The sequence below is a fragment of the Grampus griseus genome (genome assembly GCF_964374135.1).
Source record: "Grampus griseus genome assembly, chromosome: 6".
Lineage (NCBI taxonomy): Eukaryota > Metazoa > Chordata > Mammalia > Artiodactyla > Delphinidae > Grampus > Grampus griseus.
In genome coordinates, this window is record NC_139000.1 from 5,989,979 (window position 1) to 6,009,616 (window position 19,638).

The following is a 19,638-nucleotide window of genomic DNA, read 5'->3' on the forward strand; positions in this document are numbered from 1 at the left end:
CTGGATTGGGAACACATCCTGAAACATGTTTCTCACAACATGTTTACCTTCACAATTACAACTGGCTTCGGCCAATTTTAAAAACAAGCTGCCTCTCTCCAGCTCGCCCCCGCCTCCAGGCCTGGGGTGCCCAGGCTCATTAGGAAACCAGTACTTAAGACCTGTCTTGATCACTTGTAGACTGGGTTGCTCCAAACAAGTTACTTAACCTCTCTGAACCTCAGAGTCCTCATCTGAAAGATGGGGTCCAAGCTCCGACCTGGCAGAGTCACCGGGAGGGTTTCTTGAGAGGTGGATAGAAAATTCCCAGTTTAGCAGGGGGCTGAGCTCTACTCCCCTCCTGCTGACTTCCCCAGAGAGCTGGGGGCAGCAGAGCGGGAGGGAGCCTTCTGGGGGCTCGGCGTGGAGAGAGGGACCCAGCCCCTGCCCCCAGCCCAGCCTTCACCTCCCCCTGCTGTGGCAGGGGTGCCCCCAGGCCCCCCTGCTCCCCTCCACCCACAGAGCCGCGTTCCCGGGCCGCCCTCCTTTCCCCGCAGCTCTTGTCTGCCAGGAGCGAACACGAGAGCCGGTCCCTGGAGCCCAGGATAAATGTTGAGTCTGATTTTGATTTCCCTAAAGCAAAATACCTCTCTCCTGATTGAAGCTCAGCTCAAACACGGTGGGCACAGAAAGCAGGGGCTGCGGCCCACAGAGGCGCTGGCGGCAGCAGGAGGGGTGGAGGGCACCCTGCGTGCGAGCCCTTGCCCCCCTCCCCAGCCGCTGTCCTGCGGGCCCTTTCCATCTCCAGGGGCAAAGGCTGCGTGTTGACCGTGCCTCCGCCACCCCCACTGCAGGAAAACTGTTAGCAAAGGGGCCTCCGGTTTGATTCACACAAAAAGAGAACTGGGGGCTGTTGGGACCTGGCCGCCAGCATCCCCTTGTCACTGAATCCCACCCTCCCATCAGTCCTGACATCACTGACTGTACACCTTCCAGAAGTGCAGCCCCCCTCAGACAGCTCCTCCCCAGGCCCTAGGCCTCTCCGTCTTTGCTCAGCCTCCAAATATTGGGGTTCTCCAAGCCCCTGCCTCAGTGGCCTCCTCACGTGCTCTCTGGGCGGCGGCATGTGCACCCTGCACCCCTCCCTCCAGGCTTCTGCCTCCTCTTGACAGCCCAGGGACCCCTCATTCTCCAAAAAAGGGGCCCCCATCCCAGAACTCCCCTCCTGGATCCCCATTCTGTGCCCTACCGGCAGTCCCACCCATCCTGGCTCCCTGGAGAGCACGAGAACACTGTCCAGGGCCGGCCCGGAGTCCCCCACCCCAGCCCAGGGCTGTGCCGGCCTCTTCTCAGCCTCCCACCTCCATTCCTCCCTCCCATCTGGCCCCCACCCAGCAGCCGCCAGCACCCCTAATTTGGGCATGTCCCCCCCCCCAGCAGAGCTTCTCCAGAGAAGGGAGAGAACACGCTGGTGGGCCAGGATGCGGCCCCCTGCCCCACAGCAGCCTGACTCCCCCACTCCAGGGGCAGTGACCCCAGCATCCCCAAGGAGGGGCAGTTGTCTGTAGCCAGGATGGCAGAGCATGGTGGTCTTGTGGGGCGTGGATTCCAGGGGTCTGCCGCCCCCCTCCTGCGTGACCTGTCACTTCCCTGGTCTGGGCCTCAGCGGCCCTGTCCCCGAAGGGGGAGAGGACTCCTCCCGCCGCTCTCAGCGACGCTACCCGGCTGTGCCAGTGCGAAGGGCTGCACCGGGGAGGGCAGAAAAGAGCACTGAATGCCCGTGGGGTTTCCCACCCACAGGGGCCTGCCACACCGAGGGCTGGGGGAGAGGAGAGCTGCCCTCTCTAATCCCCCGGGAGCCAAGCTCCCCAGCCCCAAATCACTCCCCACCCCCACAGCCCCGGAGGTCAGCCAGCACTGCCGGAGCAGCTTCCAGCAGCCTGTGGGAATGCACTGGTGCCCCGGGAGGGGCAGGGGGACTTCGGGCTGCCTGCCGTGGCCACGCTGCCTCCCCTCTCTGGAGGCTCCTGAGACCTCCGGGCTCCCACGAAGTGACCTGCGGGCAGCAAGTCAGTGACGATGGAGACCCACAGGCCCCAAGCCCAGGGAGCAGCCCAGGGACACCATGAGGGGCGGAATGGAGACTGGAGGGTGGGCACCCCCCCCGGGCCAGATAACCTGGGCTGGGTCCCAGATGCACTAACGCGACGGGTGACCTTGGGCGGGGGGCTGGCAGGCTCATATGTAAAGCGGAGTCCTCCAGCAGAGCTGCCGCAGACCAGGCGTAACGTGGTAACACGCACGGGAGCCCGAGTGCCACGGTCACTGTCGCTGGGATGAGCACCCCGCGCCTCTGCCGGGGAGGGAAGAGAGCGGACCCAGCGCCCTCCACCCCGCCCCGTGCCTGCTCTCCATAAATGCCCAGCTGCAGGGGAGCTGGGCCCCAGGACCGGCCTGAGTTGCATCAGAAAGGAGGCCTGGCCTCCTGCCCAGAATCCCGGGCAGTCTGGGCTGCGCTGGGCGCTGCAGGAGCCCCTCGCCCTGACCCGGAAGAAGCGAGGTGCCCAGAGCCCCAAACCCTACAGCCCTCCCCTTGGGGTGGCAGTGGCCCAGCCTCCCTGGCTCACTATTTCCACCCTCATTGGCTGAGCGCCAGCTGGTAGGGGCCCCGCCTGCCTCGCTCACCCCGCACCCTTCTGTGTAGGCTCGCCCACCAGGACCCAGGACACCAGACTGCCATCCACGGGTAGGTAAGGACCGGACCTGTGAGCCACCACTACAGCTGCCAGCCCTGCACCCAGCCCTTCATACACAAGATTCCGGAGACCCTCGCAAAGCGCCCAGTGTCCCGGGGTACAGAGGGAACCGTGTCCACGATCACCCAGCTGACCAGGCTCTGACCGCCTCCCGGGCCTCGCTCCTTACACCCTCCCGGTGCCCCCAGCCCCCGCACTAAGAGAGGCCAGGGCGCTGGGGTGGCAGGAGGATGGCTGAGCAGTTCTGGGGCTATTTCATCTGCAGAAGAGCCCCCTGGGGGTCTGGGGGGAGCTTCAGGCCCGTAAGGCCTGACTTCAGGAACCTGGAGTGGATGGTGGATCCCTGACCACAGAGGGTGGGTTCGGGCTGGGACTGGGCCAGCTGAGCCCCCCGCTCCTGGGGCCTGCTCTTCGCCACCCTGAGCTCAGGCCTGGTGGACCTGACCGTGGCCCAAAGAACCTGGGCTCTCTCCCGCCGTTGGCCTTTGCAGAGAAGGGTCCACCCACCACGTGGTTACTGTGTGACCCCGGTCAATGCACTCCCCTCTCTGAGCCATGGTTTCCTCCTCCATCACAGGGCTGCCGTCAGAGCCAACAAAAGGAGGTTGAAAGCGTTGTCAGCATGTGACAAGTGCTCCACATGGAGACATGGGCTATCATGATGACAGTTACGGCATTAGAATTAAATGGCAGGGGTCTCACCGCCACTGGGGCAGCAGCGGGACAAGTGGCTGGTGGCATCAGGCTGTGGGACCCGTGCTAAGTTAGGAAACTTTTCAGGACACAGAAAGGAGCCAAGCCCTCAAGGGAACACGGGTGTGAGAAGCTGCTCAGAGCCACTCAATTCCCAGCTCGAATCTCCTATATCCCACTTGGCCCCTCAGGATCCTCCCTGAGCCCCAGACGACTCCATTGGCTGAGCTTTTGGGCTGCATCAGCCCTTCTGCTGAGAGGTAGGGGGTCCCCAACAGCCCATTTCACTGATGAAGAAACTGAGGCTTCACTGAGAGGCAAAGGCACTCGTCCCAGGTCACAGGGTCAGTGGCAGAGGAGTGGAGGTGGGAGCTCAGGTCCATCTGACTCTGGAGCCCAAACTCAAGAAGGCTTTAGCCCGGCGATGATCATCCCCAAGAAGGGGGCCGCACACCAAGCACCCCTAAGCCATGGCAAGCCCTCGCCGAGCACCTGCTGCGGGCCAGGCACTGGGGTGCATGAGACTTGGGGAGCAGCGGCTCCTGCCCAGCCAAGTGCCCCTTGGCGGTACCTCCACTGGAGAGCCAGGCCCCTGGGCTCCATCTTTCTCCTGGATGCTGTGACCCTTCTCGCTTTCAGATTTACCAAACAGAGCTTGAATCTTTGTGATTCATTTCCCACTCCAAGCCTCAGTTTTCTCATCTGACAAATGGGGTAAGAATGTTCACTTTGGGGCTTCCCCGGTGGCACAGTGGTTAAGAATCCACCTGCCAATGCAGGGGACACATTTTCAAGCCCTGGTCTGGGAAGATCCCACATGCCACGGAACAACTAAGCCCGTGTGTCACAACTACTGAGCCTGCGCTCCAGAGCCCACGAACGCAACTACTGAGTCCGCGTGCTGCAACTACTGAAGCCCATGCGCCTAGAGCCCGTGCTCCGCAACAAGAAAAGCCACCGCAATGAGAAGCCCGCACACCGCAATGAAGAATAGCCCCCGCTCGCCACAACTAGAGAAAGCCCGCGCACAGCAACGAAGACCCAACGCGGCCAAAAATAAATTAAAAAAAAAAAAAAAAAAGGGCTTCCCTGGTGGCGCAGTGGTTGAGAGTCCGCCTGCCGATGCAGGGAACGCAGGTTCGTGCCCCAGTCCGGGAGGATCCCACATGCCGCGGAGCGGCTGGGCCCGTGAGCCATGGCCGCTGAGCCTGCGCGTCCGGAGCCTGTTGCTCCGCAACGGGAGAGGCCACAACAGTGAGAGGCCCGCGTACCCAAAAAAAAAAAAAAGAATGTTCACTCTGACAAGTTCACAGGTAGGTGAAATTGCTTGGTCCCTGGAGCAGGGCCATGTGGTAGAAGAGTCCAAGGGCTCCCCAAAGGTGCCCTCCCCAGACCCCCTGAAGGGAGAAGGCCAGTGCCCCTGCCCCCGGGAGTGAGAGGCAGAGCCTAGGCAGCCACCGAAATAAGGTGTAGTTCAAATCTTGTGTTTTAGCTCAAATATTTCTGCAGATTTTGCATTCTGTTCCATCATTTATAGATGTTTGTTTTACTTTAAAGTTACAAAGTGCATTGATTTTCATTTCTATGTAAGTTAAATAACTTTTGCCAAAATGTTCTCAAGTAAAACTGCAGGAAGATGTCATTCGTCTTGTGGTTTCCAGGAACAGCAAGACGAAAGAGCTGCCATTCACTCGGCACGACTGTCTGTGTCCCAGACTAGGCACTCCACAGGCCTGAATCGCATTCAGTGCCCGAACCATGCTGTGGTTCAGCATGGTTTTGATTATCCCATTATACAGATCAGGAAACTGAGGCCCTTAGAGCTGAAGCCACTTGCCCAAGGACCAAAGTCAGTCTGCAGTGGAGCTGGGACCAGAACCAGGGTCTGGGTGACTTCAGAGCTTGTGCAGAAGTGCAGTGTTTAAAACGTCACACAAAAACATTCTGAGAATAACCTTCTTTAACGTCCTGACTGCTTCCTGAACTTCGCTGTCTGGTCCCACTGAATCTTTGGTTTCTCTGAATCCCCAACAAAGGGCCACCGGGGCTCCGAAGCAAAGGTCCTCAATATTTGCTGATCTATTAACAACTTGCTTTGACTAAGTGGGGGTTCAAATTCCAGCTCTCCCATGTCCTGGCTGTGTGACCTTGGACAAATCAGTTAACCTCTCTGAACCTCGTCAGGAAACTGAGGATGATAAAGCCTACCATAGCTGTGTACACAGAGAAAAGACTAGAAGGAACAGGTGAAAATGTTAACGACAGTGATGTCAGAGAGACAGTACAAGGAGTGGTTTTGTTCTCATCTTTGTGATGGCCCGTATTTTCCAATTCTGTCCTTCCCCAATCATTGGGGGCTCCGTGGGCAGGATCTGGGTCTGCCTACATCACAGCCACAGAACAGCGTCTGGTACACAGTAGGCACTCAGCGTGTACCCGTTCTTGTAGAATGCACGTGTTATGCTCGATTTAGGTGGGTAAGTTGGAAAGTAGACATGCCTACTTTAGTTTTCTAAAACTCAGTTATTCCTGGCTAATAAATGGACTTGCCCTGGTGGCTACACATGGGCTCTCTCTCTCTCTCTCTCTCTCTCTCTCTCTCTCTCACACACACACACACACACACCCCAAGGTAAGACTCCAACTACTCCCTGGTTCAAGCCATCTCTACTGCCAGACTCTGAATCTTCCAGAAGAGTGGTAAGTCCTGAAGGAAGTGAACCACACCTTCTGCTTCCTTTGAGACCGTGGGAAACGGTCGGCATGTGGGATTTTCTCAGGACTCCTGGTGGAGAACCTCTCAAACATTTCAGAGCCGAGCAGAGCCGAGTGCTCAGGGGTTTGGTTCAGTCCAATTTCATGAACATTTTCCAAGCACCTGCCAAGGTCAGAGGCTGTGGGAGGCCCTGAGGCACCTGGTCAACAGGAAAGGTCTTTTTCTGAATTGAGTCATTCTTTAGCCCCTGTGTGACCTGGAGAAACTGGGTTCACCTCTTTGAGCCTCAGTTTCATCACCTGTAAAATGGGAATGGTGGTGGTGACAAATACCTTCCTTGCAGGGTGGTTAGAAGGAACAAATGGGATTTTTCACCCCTTCATTCATCCAACAATTAATTTCTGAGCACTCAAATGGGCCAGGGAACACAGCAGTGACCCAGACCCCGACCCCTGTCCTCCGAGGCCCTGATGGAACAGTAGATGCGGACCTACAGCACACGACCACACAGCTGTCTAATTATCTGCCGTGATAAGAAGGGAAAGTGTAAAGCTGGAACCCGACCCAAGCAGGGGGGTCAGGGCGTGCTCCCTGGGGACAGGGCGCTTAGGCTGACACAGAAAGGACGATCAGACTTCAGCAGGCAAAGAGAAAGCGCATTCCAGCAAGGGGGGTGGGGCGCAATGTCCAAAACCCAGAGACGATACAGAGAGTGGTGAGGCCAGGGGACCACCAGAAGCCACATCTGCCACAACGTGGAGCTTCCTCTGGCTACGGGGACAGAGCACAGCAAAGGGCTCCAAGATACTAACAATTGCTACTATTATTAACAAAGGTGTCACAGCACCCAAAGACGAGGCAGGATGACCAGGGCCAATAACGTGAGCAGCTGGGAGGGGAGGGGGCTACAGGAAGCCGTGGACAGTTGCCACTCCTCCTATCCACCCCATCCCCCCAGCCATAGCCCCCACTTCCTTGCTTCATCCCCAGCCCTGGGAGGGGGTGGGACACGCTGGGCTGGTCTTCGTCACAGCTCAGACATGAGCCGGATCGGACACCGTCCTTAAGGTCACAACCACTAGAGTGCCGCACACCCATCAGCCTGGCCAGAGCCCCCCAGAGGCTGGACCCTGACCCTGACCCAAAACGCCCACTGGTGCCTCCTTCGCCCAAGGAGGGCCCTGTCTCCCCTAGTGTGCCCTGTGTCCTTGCCTGTTTCCCAAGACTAGCTCCATCAGTGTGCCCTCCGGGTGGGGCCCTCCCTGCTGGTCAGCCGGCCCCTCCGAGGGGCTACCCCGCTAGGCCTCTGGCTCACCGTGCATCCCCTCTACACTCCCGCCCCCGCTCCGGGTTTCCAGGGCCTCAGAGTTGCAGCCTCGAGGCCTCCAGACCCGGAACACACTGTTCCTTCTGTCTGAAACGCTCTCAACATCTCGCATAAGCCCTCCCCCGCCCCCAAAACCTCTCTGTGCCTTCTCAACTCCTACTTCTCCCTCAGGTAGGGCTGCCAAATTTAGCAAATAAAAATACAGGATGTCCAGTGAAATTCGAATTTCACATAAACAATGAATAACTGTTTAGTTATGTCTGGCAGCCCTACTCTTGGGTCTCCGCTGAAATGCTGCCTCTTCCAAGAAGCCCTCCCAGGTGCACCACAGAACCGGTGGGTTCCCATAGCGTTGTGCAACGCTCTGTCTTGTTTCCTCACCAAGCTGTGAATGCCACGAGGGCCAGAAATCCATCCATCCAATGTGCCTCATGTCCTGGCACCCACGGGACCTGGCAGGAAACAGCTGTTCCACAAACAGTTTCTACATTAGGCAGTGAAGGGTGGCAGAGCGGCCCGGGGATGCCCTCGGCCAGACTTGCCCACACGGGTACACAGGGCCTCCAGCTGTGAGAGAATGGGCCTCCTTCCCCAAGCTGCGTCCAGAATGCTTCTCATGACCACTCACCCACCTCCACGAAGCCAGAGCGGAGGAAACACGAATGAAGGTGAGAGCAGCTAGCAGGCTCCTCTCCTGTATTTTGGCCACTGTTGGTTTTAATTAAGATCCCGTCCTGCTCAGGCCCAGCAAGGGCCTCATCATAGGCAGCCTGGAAACAATAATCACCCAACGTGGCCCTGTAGGCTACCGAGCCACGGAGGGTGGCAGGGCGACGGGTGCCGGGAGACAGGAGCCCCGCCAGCACAGGCTTTGAGCTCGTCTAGCTCCTTGCCTGCCCAGCACATACACCATATATTTTTGAACAGAAGGGAAGCGTTGGCTTTTTCCCCCACAGTGCCAAAAATAGCCCCATCTCCTGCCTTTGAACAGGAATCTTTTGGTTCCTACAAAGAGAAAGGAGAAGGAGGGGCCCAGGAGGAGGGGCCAAGCTGGCTGGCTGGACCCCTCCCCGGCTCCCCAGCCCCAGACGGTGAGAGGGGCTGGGGTCTTTGCTAAGCCTCACCTGCTGAGGCCCAGCCTCCCAGCACCTGACTTCTGAGGACCACCCCGCCCCCCCGAGGTGTGTTAAGCCCCTCGTCACCCAGGCCAGGAGGTAGGAGGAGGCCAGACAAATGGAAAGCAAAGACCTGAGATGGTTGAGAAGAAACGTCGTTTAGGGACTTCCCTGGTGGTCCAGCCGTTAAGACTCCACGCTTCCACTGCCAGGGACCCAGGTCCGATCCCTGGTCGGGGAACTAAGATCCCACATGCCATGTGGCCAAAAAAAAAAAAAAAGAAAGGAAAAAAAAGAAAAGAAATGTCGTTCATTCATTAGCTTGTCTGTTTATGGATTTGTTTTTTCCTTCATTCCAACAAATGTGCTCCAGGCTCTGTCCTAGGAGCAGGGATGCAGCAGTGAACTGTGAAACCAGACGCGTCCCACCCTCACGGCGCTCACAGCCGAACGGCAAGAAGGTGGGTTAAACAGGTCCTCACCGCCAGGTCTGGGGCGGGCACTGGCTGGGCCCAGGGCACCTCCATGGAAGGGGACGTTGGGCGCTGATGCAAGCTGAGTGTGGGCAGGGGTGGGTCCTGCTCAGGCTCAGAGGAACGAGGCAAACAGACGGTCAGATGGAAGGCGGTCTCAGCCGCCCCTCGCCCAGGTGAGGACCCTCATTTCTCCCGCAGGAGGCGTTTTCCCATTTTATGTATGAGGCCACCAGGACTCAGAGGAGGGATTTCAAGAGCCTAGCGTGTGCCAGGCCCTTTTGCCAATAGTTTCACACTCATTCCATCCACCACACTGGGAGGCAGGGTTAGCAACAGCTGCCCATTTTACAGATGAAGTGAGGAAGCTCAATAGGAAAGGGCTCGGCCAAGATCCCAGAGCTGATGAGAGGAGCTGGGCTCTGTACCCAGGCCCGGCTGGTCCCTGAGGAGGAACTCAGCTGCCGTCCCCCTCCCCGCAGTTCCCTAGAAGAGAAAGCAGGGGTTCATGGCAGGAAGTGATCACAGGGCTGGGAAGTGGAGAACAGGGGATTTGAACCTAGCTCTGTCTGCCTCCAAATCCACGGTCCTTTCTGGTTCCCACAGCAGTTTCTTACTTCTAAAAAAAAAAAAAGAAAAAAAAGAGGCCACTTCCTGTCCCCAAAAGGCCAGAGCAGTGGGGGAGCTGGTGGAGCCTGGAGAAAGAGAGAATGGCGCTCTGAGCCCACTTCCTAGCTGAAAACCCAAGCCTGAAATAAAAAATGCAGAGTGCTATTTCTGCCTTGGGTTAAACATTCCTCAAAGCCACATTCCTCCGCTCTCCTCCTTCTCCCCTGCCAGGGAATCCAGAGCACAGTGGCCTGGATGTGCCGCCAGCTTCCTGGGGCCACCTCCTGAGACCAGGAGTGCCAGGGCCAACAGCTGCCCTGAGCCCATCCTGGGCAACCCCAACCCAGACTCCCTTGGTGGGGAGCACGGCCTCCTAGATGGTACCGTCAGGGTTCCCTGGGGCTGAGAAAAGGTGACATCCATATCACTGAGAGTGGGACAGATGGGGACACTGAGACCCTGAGAGGCGCAGCCACAGCAAACTGGGCTGGAACCAGGACCCCAGACTCTTAGCTCCCTGGCAATTCCCCACCCCCATCAGATTGCAGGTCAGGGACACAGGTGGGCCCCGCCCCGGTCAGCAGAGAAGCAGAACGAAGCAACACATGGCAAGCACTTTGGAAAGCCCAAGCCTTACCCAGAGGCACTCACAGGCCTGCACCGTGCACAGCTCCCGGCTGGGCACTGAACAAACGCCCAAATCCACCAGATGCGTCGCTACCCTCAAGGTGCTTACAATCCCCCAGGATACTGCTACCAGACCTCCAGACCCCAAGGTCCTCTCTGTCACCGTGCCTCTGAGCCCCGCATGGCACCCGTGAGGACTTGGTCTCTCCCTTGACCAACAGACACTTCCTGAGGCCCCCAGGCCACGCCAGGCACGGGCAAGGCAGGATGGCCGGGGCACTCTGGGCCTCCACGGCTTCATCCTCGGGCTGCGCCTTAGCACCCAAGGCCCCACCCGGATGGGGCAAAGGCTAAGAAAGCCTCAGAGGCCTGGGTGCGGCCCAGCCCGCTGTACACGCTTAGTGATGCTCCCTGGACTTGTCACGACCCTCCTCCTGTCACCGTACTGAAGGCCTCGACTCTGCCTCCATCCCACAGGAAGCCAAGTGAGGCTGCCCCCAGTCCCCTGCAGGAAGCAGAACGGCAAGACCAGTAGAGCTGGGGATTCCCTGGTGGTCCAGTGGCTAGGACTCCACACTTTCACTGCTGAGGACTCGGGTTCAATTCCTGGTTGGGGAACTAAGATCCTGCAAGCTGCGCGGTGCGGCCAAAAAAAGAGAGAAAAAAAAAAAAAAAGACCAGTAGGGCTGTGTGTTCCCAGCTGGAAGGATCCTACCACCCCACCACCCAACCTCACATCCTGCCCAGGAATCCAGGACGCCTGGCAGTGTCTGACACTCCAGCAGTTGCTTGAATGCCTCCAGTGATGGGACACTCACTACTCTTGGCAGCAGCTCTAAGGTTACAAGGCTCACAGAGGACATGGGAGGCGGGCACAGGGTGGGAAGGGCATGGCTTTGGCAAGACAAAGGTCTAAGCCTGAGCCCCAGCTTGGCCACTGACTGGCCGGGAGGCCTTGGGCATGTCCCTGAACCTGCCCGGGGCTCCTTTTCTTCATCTGTAAAATGGGCATAATAGTTCCTCCTCCAAGGGCTGTGGTGAGAACACAGGAGGGAAAATCTGTACTCAACACTCCTGGCACCAAGTGCCCACTTGGTAAACAAGAGTCATCATCACTGTCACTCCTACCAATGACATTTCCCCACTGCTCGAGGGCAGAGGGGCTCCCAGAGACCATCGAGGCCAGGGCAGAAGGGGAGAGACGTGGCAGCCACGTCACCTGGCCCCAGGGCAGGCAGCTGAGCAATCAGCTTCTGATCCAGGGCCCAGCCTGTCTGTGCCTCCCACCTGAGTGCCCCCACCCCCCTTGCACACCTACATTACAACCTGCTCAGACCTGCCGTCACACACACCAACGTGCCGCTCACTCACTCCTGACACATGCCACGACCCCGTCACTCACACTCGGAGCATGCCCACGTGAGCCAGGGCTGCACACCCACACTCACTCATGCTCACCCGCACCCCTGCACCGAAGCTTCTTGACGCCCCCCAACTGCACAGGGCCCCTCATCACAGCCCAGGGTCAATTTCCCCTGCACCACTCACCAGATGTGTGGCCCTGGGCCAGCGCCGGTCCCCTCTGAGACTCAGTTTCCCCACCTGTAAAGTGGGGACCATGCACGGCTCCTGGGAGGAGTGGGTGACGAACACATCAACGCTGAGCTGGGCTGGCATGCTTAATGCCAGACTCCGGCCGAGGCGACAGCCTCTGATCCTTACTCGTTGCCGGTTACGGGGTCTCCATGACCACTGATGAGCTACGGGGAGCACCCAAGCCACCAAACTCAGTGTCTTTGCTGTTTCTAACCCCGCACGCAACAGCCCTGTGTTATGAGGGCATTATACTCTCCAACTCACAGATGAGAAAACTGAGGCATCAAGAGATAAAAGACTTGCCCGTGGCTGAGCCAGCCAGAGAGTCCACGTCATCAGACACCGGAGCCCGAGCACGTTCCGTCCCTGGGGCCCCGGAGGAGCTGCCCCACGGAAGTCTCACCATCTGGCAATCTGAATATTGCACAGAGCGGGAAACCGAGGCCCGGGGGGGGGGGGCTAGTGATTCGAAAGTCACTGTCCAGGCTGCAGTGCTTCTGGGACAGAACCCCAAGCAGGTGTGTCTCCAGTCCTCCAGGCCCGCGTCCACGCAGGATCCTAAAACCCAGCACTCTGGAGCCGGCCCGCCCTCCCCAGCTCCCAGAACGATCCAGCTACCGGCCAAACACAGAAGCTGTGTGCATTTACCATTCCCTCCCAATTCAGCCGAGGGCCTGTGACAGCTCACGCTGTTACCTCCCAGGGGGGTGGCCGCGAACCGTCCCCTGCCTCTGACGGCCAAGCAGCCCCATTCCTGCGAGGACATTTACTGAGCACTTACTAGGTGTCGGTCCCTGTGCCTGCCAACGGCACACACCTGGCACCCAGAGCTCAGCAGGGTGAGGGGCTCCCCAGGGTCACATGGCCGGCAAGCCCTCACCACTCTGCTGTCCCACCCCAGCCGGGAACCTGACCCCAATTTCACATTACCTGGAAACCTGGCGTGTTAATTTATGACGACCTCTGCCGTGGTAGACAGACCACTTGTGCAAAGTGTTTCGTCTCATGATGACAGTAAGGAGGAACCTCTTTTTAATTTATACTGGTTTTTCTTTTCCTTACTGGAGAGCAAGAGAGATTTAGGACAAGATGAACCCCACCAGCTTCAATGAAGAAAGCAAGACATCTTCATCTCCACCCCAGCAGGCAACCCATCACGGCACCATGGGAGGCACCCGACAGGAGTCAACCTGCCCCGGGTATTTGCCATGTGACCCTGCAAGAGATATTTCACCTCTCTGGCACTCGACTGGTCCATTAGTAAAACAAGGACTTTGGACTACATGACCCCAAAGTCTCCTCTAGCTCAAAGATTCCAGGATTTTATTTTATACTAATCAAAGAAATGAATATTGAAACAGTGAGCTACTCTTTTCTTCCTCATCAAGTTGGCAATTATTAAGAAAAACAATAACACTCAGTGCTGGCAAGGATGCGGGGAAACAGGCACTCTCCCATCCCCTTTTGCTGAAAATATAAATGGGAACGTACTTTGTGGAGAGCAATTGAACAATTTTTCAATCAAAAGTCTTTTAAGATGTTCCCAGCCTTTAATACGACAACTTCATCTGGGGAAATTTATCTTCAAGAAGAGACATGTGCAAAGATTTACTACAAAGATGTTCATGCCGAGATTTAGTACAGAGATGATTCTCAAGCACTGTTTATATTAGACAGAAAAAAAAACAACCTAAATGTCCAATGGCCAGGGATTAAATAAAATATGTTACATTCATATGAGGTACTGTTAAAAAATCATGGGCAAACATTCACAGTTGTCAGATTTTGAGAAGTTAAAAAGTATATAATCCCGAATTTACAAGGTAATGAAACCTATGTACCAAGTCCTATTGGAGTCTTCCTCCTAAATATATGTAGGATGTGTCCTTGACGTCACCCCCAGTGATACCCCCAATTTATCACCATGATCACCCGGCCTTGATTCCAACCCCCTCCATACTAGGGACTACATGCTAAAAGGATATCCAAACCCAAATCTAACGTCTCCACCACCTCCATCCATAGACGGCCACCCCCGGCCCCGCCCATCTGGGAAAATGTCCAAAACCCTTCCTACGGCCTTTGGGGCCCTTGGTGAGGGATGGCGTGAGCCCAGTGCACTGGCCGGCTGCATCTGCCCCAGAGGGGCTCAGGCCTGGCCTTGGGAGCAGAGGAATCTGGGCCCAATCCCAAGGCCGCGGCCAGGAGGAAGGGCTCTCATCTGACACTGTGAGATGTGACATGCCAGAACTCTCTAGGGTGGGGATGGGGGTGGATGGAGCTGGGGGATGCAGAAAGAGCCGGAAGAGGTGTTTGGAGGAGGCCTGGGCTCTGGGCCCCGGGGGAGTCCCTGCCCCTCTCTGACCTCTGCTTCTCTCGGCAAGGGGTGGCTGTAAGCCAGTGGGCCCGTCCTGCGCTGGAGGACAGAGGACTTGCCTCTGAGGATCAGTTGCCACCAGGAGAGGTTTAAAGGGTCCCCCCAGAACCAGGCACCATGCTGAACCCTTCAAGTGCACAGATTCCTCCCACCTCTGGGGCCCCCCTGATGCTTGTTTTCCAGAGGAGGAAAGTGAAGCTCCATGAGATGGGGCTTGCCCAAGGACAGGGCCAGAACCCTGGCACATCTGGTCCCCGGGGTCTACTTCCCTCCCTGAGACTCTGTGGCTAAACAGCGTCCCCTCCCCTTCTGGCTCACGCTCGGACCTCCAAGTCCTCTCCCCTTTAGATCCACAGAGTCACGTGGGCAGGTACTGCAGATGAGCAAACTGGTGCTCAGAGAGGGTAAGCAACTTGCCCAAGGTCACAGAGCCCGAGTGAGGACCCAGCCCATTCTCCAGGATACTGAGTTTACAACAGGCTTGATATTTCTTGCCCAGCCCGGCTGTAAGAGTCTAACTTCGATTCCTCCTGCTGCTGCTGTTTAGCCTTCAGTGGAGTCGGGGAGCGGCCTCCCTGGTCTTACCCGCATGCACACAGGAGGCAGAGGGATCGCAGAAGCCGCCTCCCTCCCTCAGGGCCTTCCCTCTCCTGGGTGGCTTATCCGTTTCTCGGCTGTGGGGCCCTCCACGCCCCAACTCGCTCAGTTATCTTAAGATGGGTGCCAGATACTGCCTCCCCCCAAGGCAATGTCTTGCCCTCCCTGGTCGAGCAGAGTTGGGTGGGAGAAGCACCAACCAAAGAGTATTCCTTATTCTACAGGAAGGGACCCTCATGCGACCCTTCCCAAAGCCAGAGAGGCTGGTGACATCCAGCATCTCCCCACCAGACTCCTGGGGGTCCCCTTCTCTGCTCTGGGCTGCAGACACTTCAGCTGCTGGCTTACCCTGACCACTCCCGCATCCAGATGCCCCTCCCACCATTCTGGCATCAGGGGAAAGGCCGAAGAGACCCAAGATTGGCAACAAGAGCAGAGGGAGGAGGGGACCTCCTCTGAGTTTTGGAAGGAGGTGTGGGGAGAGCCGCGAGCACCACGGGGAGAGAATAAGGGGGAGAGAGGGTGGAGGGTTCTGCCTTCTCCAGGAGGCTGGCTGGCTTGGCCCAGAAGTCCAAGCTGGCTGGCTTGGCCCAGAAGTCTTTAAACGGATGCAGCTCAGACCACGACAGACGGCTTGAGCCCCGCAAGCTCGGTTTTCCGGACGACCTGGCTAGTTTCCACCCGAGGGCAGGAATTACATCTCTCTCGTTCACATCTCCATCTCTGTGCCCAGGACAGAGTGAGCACTCAGTGAAGGGCAGGTCAGGGCAGCCTCAAAATTAACAAGTGGGATGGGGGTGGGGGAGACACTGCAGCAGGTAAAACAAGAACCTGCTAAGGTTCGGGCAAACCCAAAGTCCCATCTTTCCACGCCTCCTGAGTGCCAGGCACAAAGACCAGGGCCGTAGGGAGGTTCCTTCATGGAGAGATGAACTTTGCTCACAAGATGTATTTACGACCGGTTCAGGATGAAGCCCAATTGTGTAGTCAAAACAACGTGTTAGTAACGATCACTAACATGCATCCTCGCATCCTTGACAAGTGTGTGTCACGCATCAGGGACCTCTTACCATACGCCTTATGCTCTGTTGTATGTGAATCATCTTGTTGCCTCCTTACATGCCCTTGGAGTCAGGGACCATGAGCACACCCATTTTGCAGATGAGAAAACTGAGGCTCAGTTAGGTGAAGGACTGGCCTGTCCCACAGCCTGGGCACACAGGGATGACAATATCCTTACCAACAAACTGCACAAAAGTGGGCCAGACCTCACAGAAACCGGGCTGCTGGCCACACCGAGCACTGTTTGATGAGTCCCGGCTGGGTGGGGCCTCCGTCTCTCGCAAACCTCCTGCTGCCCCTGGATGTGAACTGTGCCGGGGAGGGTGAGGATTGGGTTACGGGGCGCTGATGACTTACAAAATCTCTTCCGCAGCGGAGGGAAAAAAATCTGCTCTGCAGTGTTAAAGCTGAATGACAGAGAGGTTTAGCTAGGCTGACTCCAGATGTGCCGAGGGAGGGCCACACGGTTGGAGCTCTCAGAACTCCTCCTGCGTCCTCACACACACAGATCACCAAGACAGTCTTTTCCAGAGAGCAGGAGACTCACCACCAAGGATGGCAGCCAGCACTGACTTGGGCATGAACATCTGGGGCTCCCCTCTAGGCCCCCCTCGGCGTTGTGGCTGGCTGTGGGATGCCGAGGTGGCCTAGGACACCAGGTGATGCTTACACATGCCAGGACTCCTAGAACCAGTTGCGGGTCTTCAACTGGGACTCCTCAGAACCAAGGTCTGCATGACAAACACTCGTTAAGGGTACAAATTCCTGGGCCCGGCCCAGGCTCTAAGAATCGGAAATCTGGGAGGGCGACCAGACCCAGGCACCTTGGTGTTTAACGGACTCTCCAGGAGATTCTGACATTTAAGAGTCCTTCCTAAGCGCTCCTCTCTTGACCCCGTATAACACACAGAACCCCTTGAACAAAGAGCAGACGGCTTCACGCCCCGGCCAAAGGAGGCCCATCTGGGGCCTTAGAACAGGCTGGAGGCTTTTCCTGCTGTTCCTGCCGGGAGACTTTTCATTCAACAGATACCTGTGGCCCTACTAAGTGCCAATGCAACCCGACAGGGAAGGGCCTGCCCTGAGGGAGCCGACATCAGCAAGGGAGATAGACAGAAATCCCACGAGCCCAACACGACCTCCCTCAGCCCAAACCCAATAAGAGCCCTAGAGGAAAAGTACCCGGCTCACTCTCTCCCTCATCGAAACTGTTCCAGCTCTCCAAAGGCCTTCTAAAATAGCCCGGCCCAGCCCAGCACCATGGGCCTGATTCCTAACAAGGCCTTGTTGACTCATCTTCTCCCAAAGTTGACAGATCTGCCCAGAGAGAGGGCGATGGACAAAATGACCGCCCCAGGTGCCTTCCCAACCCAGAGGCCACCATCACGGGCTTAGAAATCGGAAAGGGACACACAGAAAAAAAGCCCCTCCAGATTTCTCAGCGTGAGCTCTGAGGTCTCTCAAGGGGATTAACTTGGGGGCCAGACAGGCCTGAGTTCGAGTCCTGACACTGTCTGCTGACGGGCCCTGGGACCTTGGGTCCCGGAACTACTGTGAGGATTGAACGCGTTAGGGAGGCAAGGAGCTTGGTGCGCGATGTGCTCCAGAAGCAGGAAACCTGGCTCCACTCAGCTCGCAGGTGATAGAGACACCCTGGTGCAGCCCAAGCTCACTCTTCGTTTGAAACCCACTGGACCCTCTGCCTCCCCAAGCCCAGGGGCCTGGGAAGCCCCCTGTGCAGCCTGCCTGCTGACAGCTACAGGCCGCAGCTGGACAGAGCCTGAAGGAAGGCCCAGCAAATCTCACAAAACAGCAGCCAAACTGGGAAGGGCCACCTATCCACCTCGGAAAGAAGGTAAGAGCAGCAAGGACGGAGTCCCTGGTCCTCAGAGCCTCAGCCCTTCAAGGAGCAGCTACTGGGATGTGAGCGCCTTGCTGCAGAATTCCACTGGAGAGGGGCCAGTACCTCCCAGTGGCCTAGCACCCACTCAGGAAAGACCCCTTCAATCCAAGCACATGGGGGTGAGGGGCACGGAGCTGAAGTGTGGGCTTGGACAGACCTGCAAACGTGCCCAGAAGACCAATGGAGTGGGGGGAGGGGCGAGCAGAGGTTGTGCAATGCACCATCACAAGCTGCCTCCCAAGCCTCCATCAACGCGTGGAGGTGGCGGTCAATCTGCCTCCGTCTAGGGAGGGCACAGAGCGACTGGATCCACGCAGCCGCCCAGGTACGGGCTCAGAATCCCAACCCAAGCCCAGAGCCCCTGCCCCGTTCCAAGTCAGATCCCCAGGCAGAAGCCCTTCCAGACCACTCAGCAGTCCTCCTCCGATCCCCCAAAAGAAAGACCCTAAAAGAAAGACCGTGTGGTCAGGACCCAGTGCTATTAACCCTTGGCACGCTGGGACATCTCCAAGAGGCTTGCAGGGAAGGGAGAAGTCTGGTACAGAGAAACAGGAGAGGTGAGGCGACCGGAGAGTTGCGAAGTTGGGCACGTGGAGAGAGACACACTGGGACAGATCTAGAGAAATCTGAAATTGACAGACCCTCCTCTCAGGGGTGCCCCAGACGGTTAAAAGATGAGATGGACCAGATCACCCAGGGCTGTAGAAACCCATTTCCCAGCCTGGCAGATACAGATAGAAGCTGGGAAGGTGCAATCTGGGCCAGAGGAGAATTCAGCCTATAAACCCTGCAGCCAAGAGGATGCCCAGGACCCTTCACCGCTGCCGCTGCCACGAGCTCTCTGACAAGTCTCACCACCGCACCACACACGATCAGGGCCAGGGAGGGGGCGACAGGCCAACCTCGCAGCAGCAGCAGCAGTAGCGGCGGCAGCAGCGGCGGCGGCAGCGGCAGCGGCAGTAGCGGCGGCACCGTGATGCATGAATCACCCGCCCCGCTGCGCTCGTGCCAGTCGGCTCCGCGCAGCCGGAGCCACCTCGCAAGCAGGCGCCCCCTCTCCGCCCCTCGCCCTTGCACACCCCTGTCCTTTTGGACAGTTCTGCTGGGGGGGGCCGCGGGGGGGCTGGGGGCTTCCCTCCGAGCCCGGGGGTGGCCCCGCGCTCGCGGACAGGCGGCACACGTCCCGGGAGCGCATGGTTGGGGGGTGTCCTAGAACAATAGGGCCAGGTGTGGGGCTGGGGGCGCGGCCGGGAGCTTCCGAGGGGCCCGGGGCGGGTGCAGGGCAGGGGATGGCCAAGGCAGGGTGGCGGCGTCGTGGGGAGCGGAGAGCTGGCCCGGAGCGGACGCTGGGCGGGGGGTGGGGGTGGTGACCGCGCGTGGGGGGAGGGGCGCGAGGGGGCGGAGGCAGCGCCCGGCAGCGCAGGGCGGGGGTCCCGGCGCGCGCACTCACAGTAGGTTTTCCTGGTCAGCTCCTCCACGACTTCAGGCTTCAACTTGCTGTTGGATTTCCCCATCCTCGGCGGCCGCGGCCCCCGCGCCCCGGGCCGGACCCCGTCGGGGCGCCCAGCGGGAGTGGCTGGGCCGGGGCGGGGTGCGCGGGGGGCCGGCGGGCCGGGGCCGCGCCTTTGTTTGCGGCTCGCGGCGCGGTGCCCGGGGCGCGGGGCAGCCGCTTGGCAGGCCCGGGCCGTCCGGCCGCCGCCCTCTCCGGGCGCCGCGGCGCGGAGCTGCGCTGGGCTGGGCGCCGACGCGGCCGCGGTGTTGCCGCGGTCGTCCCTGGTTACTGAGCTCCGCGGCACATGCTCGCTGCT

At 58.3% G+C, this 19,638-nt stretch overlaps 1 protein-coding gene across 1 annotated transcript in view; it reads right to left on the reverse strand.

Annotated features, from left to right (window-relative positions):
- NCS1 (neuronal calcium sensor 1) overlaps positions 1 to 19,402 on the reverse strand; it is a 58,339-nt gene extending 38,937 nt beyond the window's left edge. The window contains exon 1 of the mRNA XM_082656853.1: positions 19,281 to 19,402. Within this exon, the coding sequence (XP_082512979.1) occupies positions 19,281 to 19,344 (64 nt within the window). The 5' untranslated portion in view covers positions 19,345 to 19,402. The remainder of the gene's footprint in view (positions 1 to 19,280) is intronic.
- Positions 19,403 to 19,638: the final 236 nt, after the last annotated feature.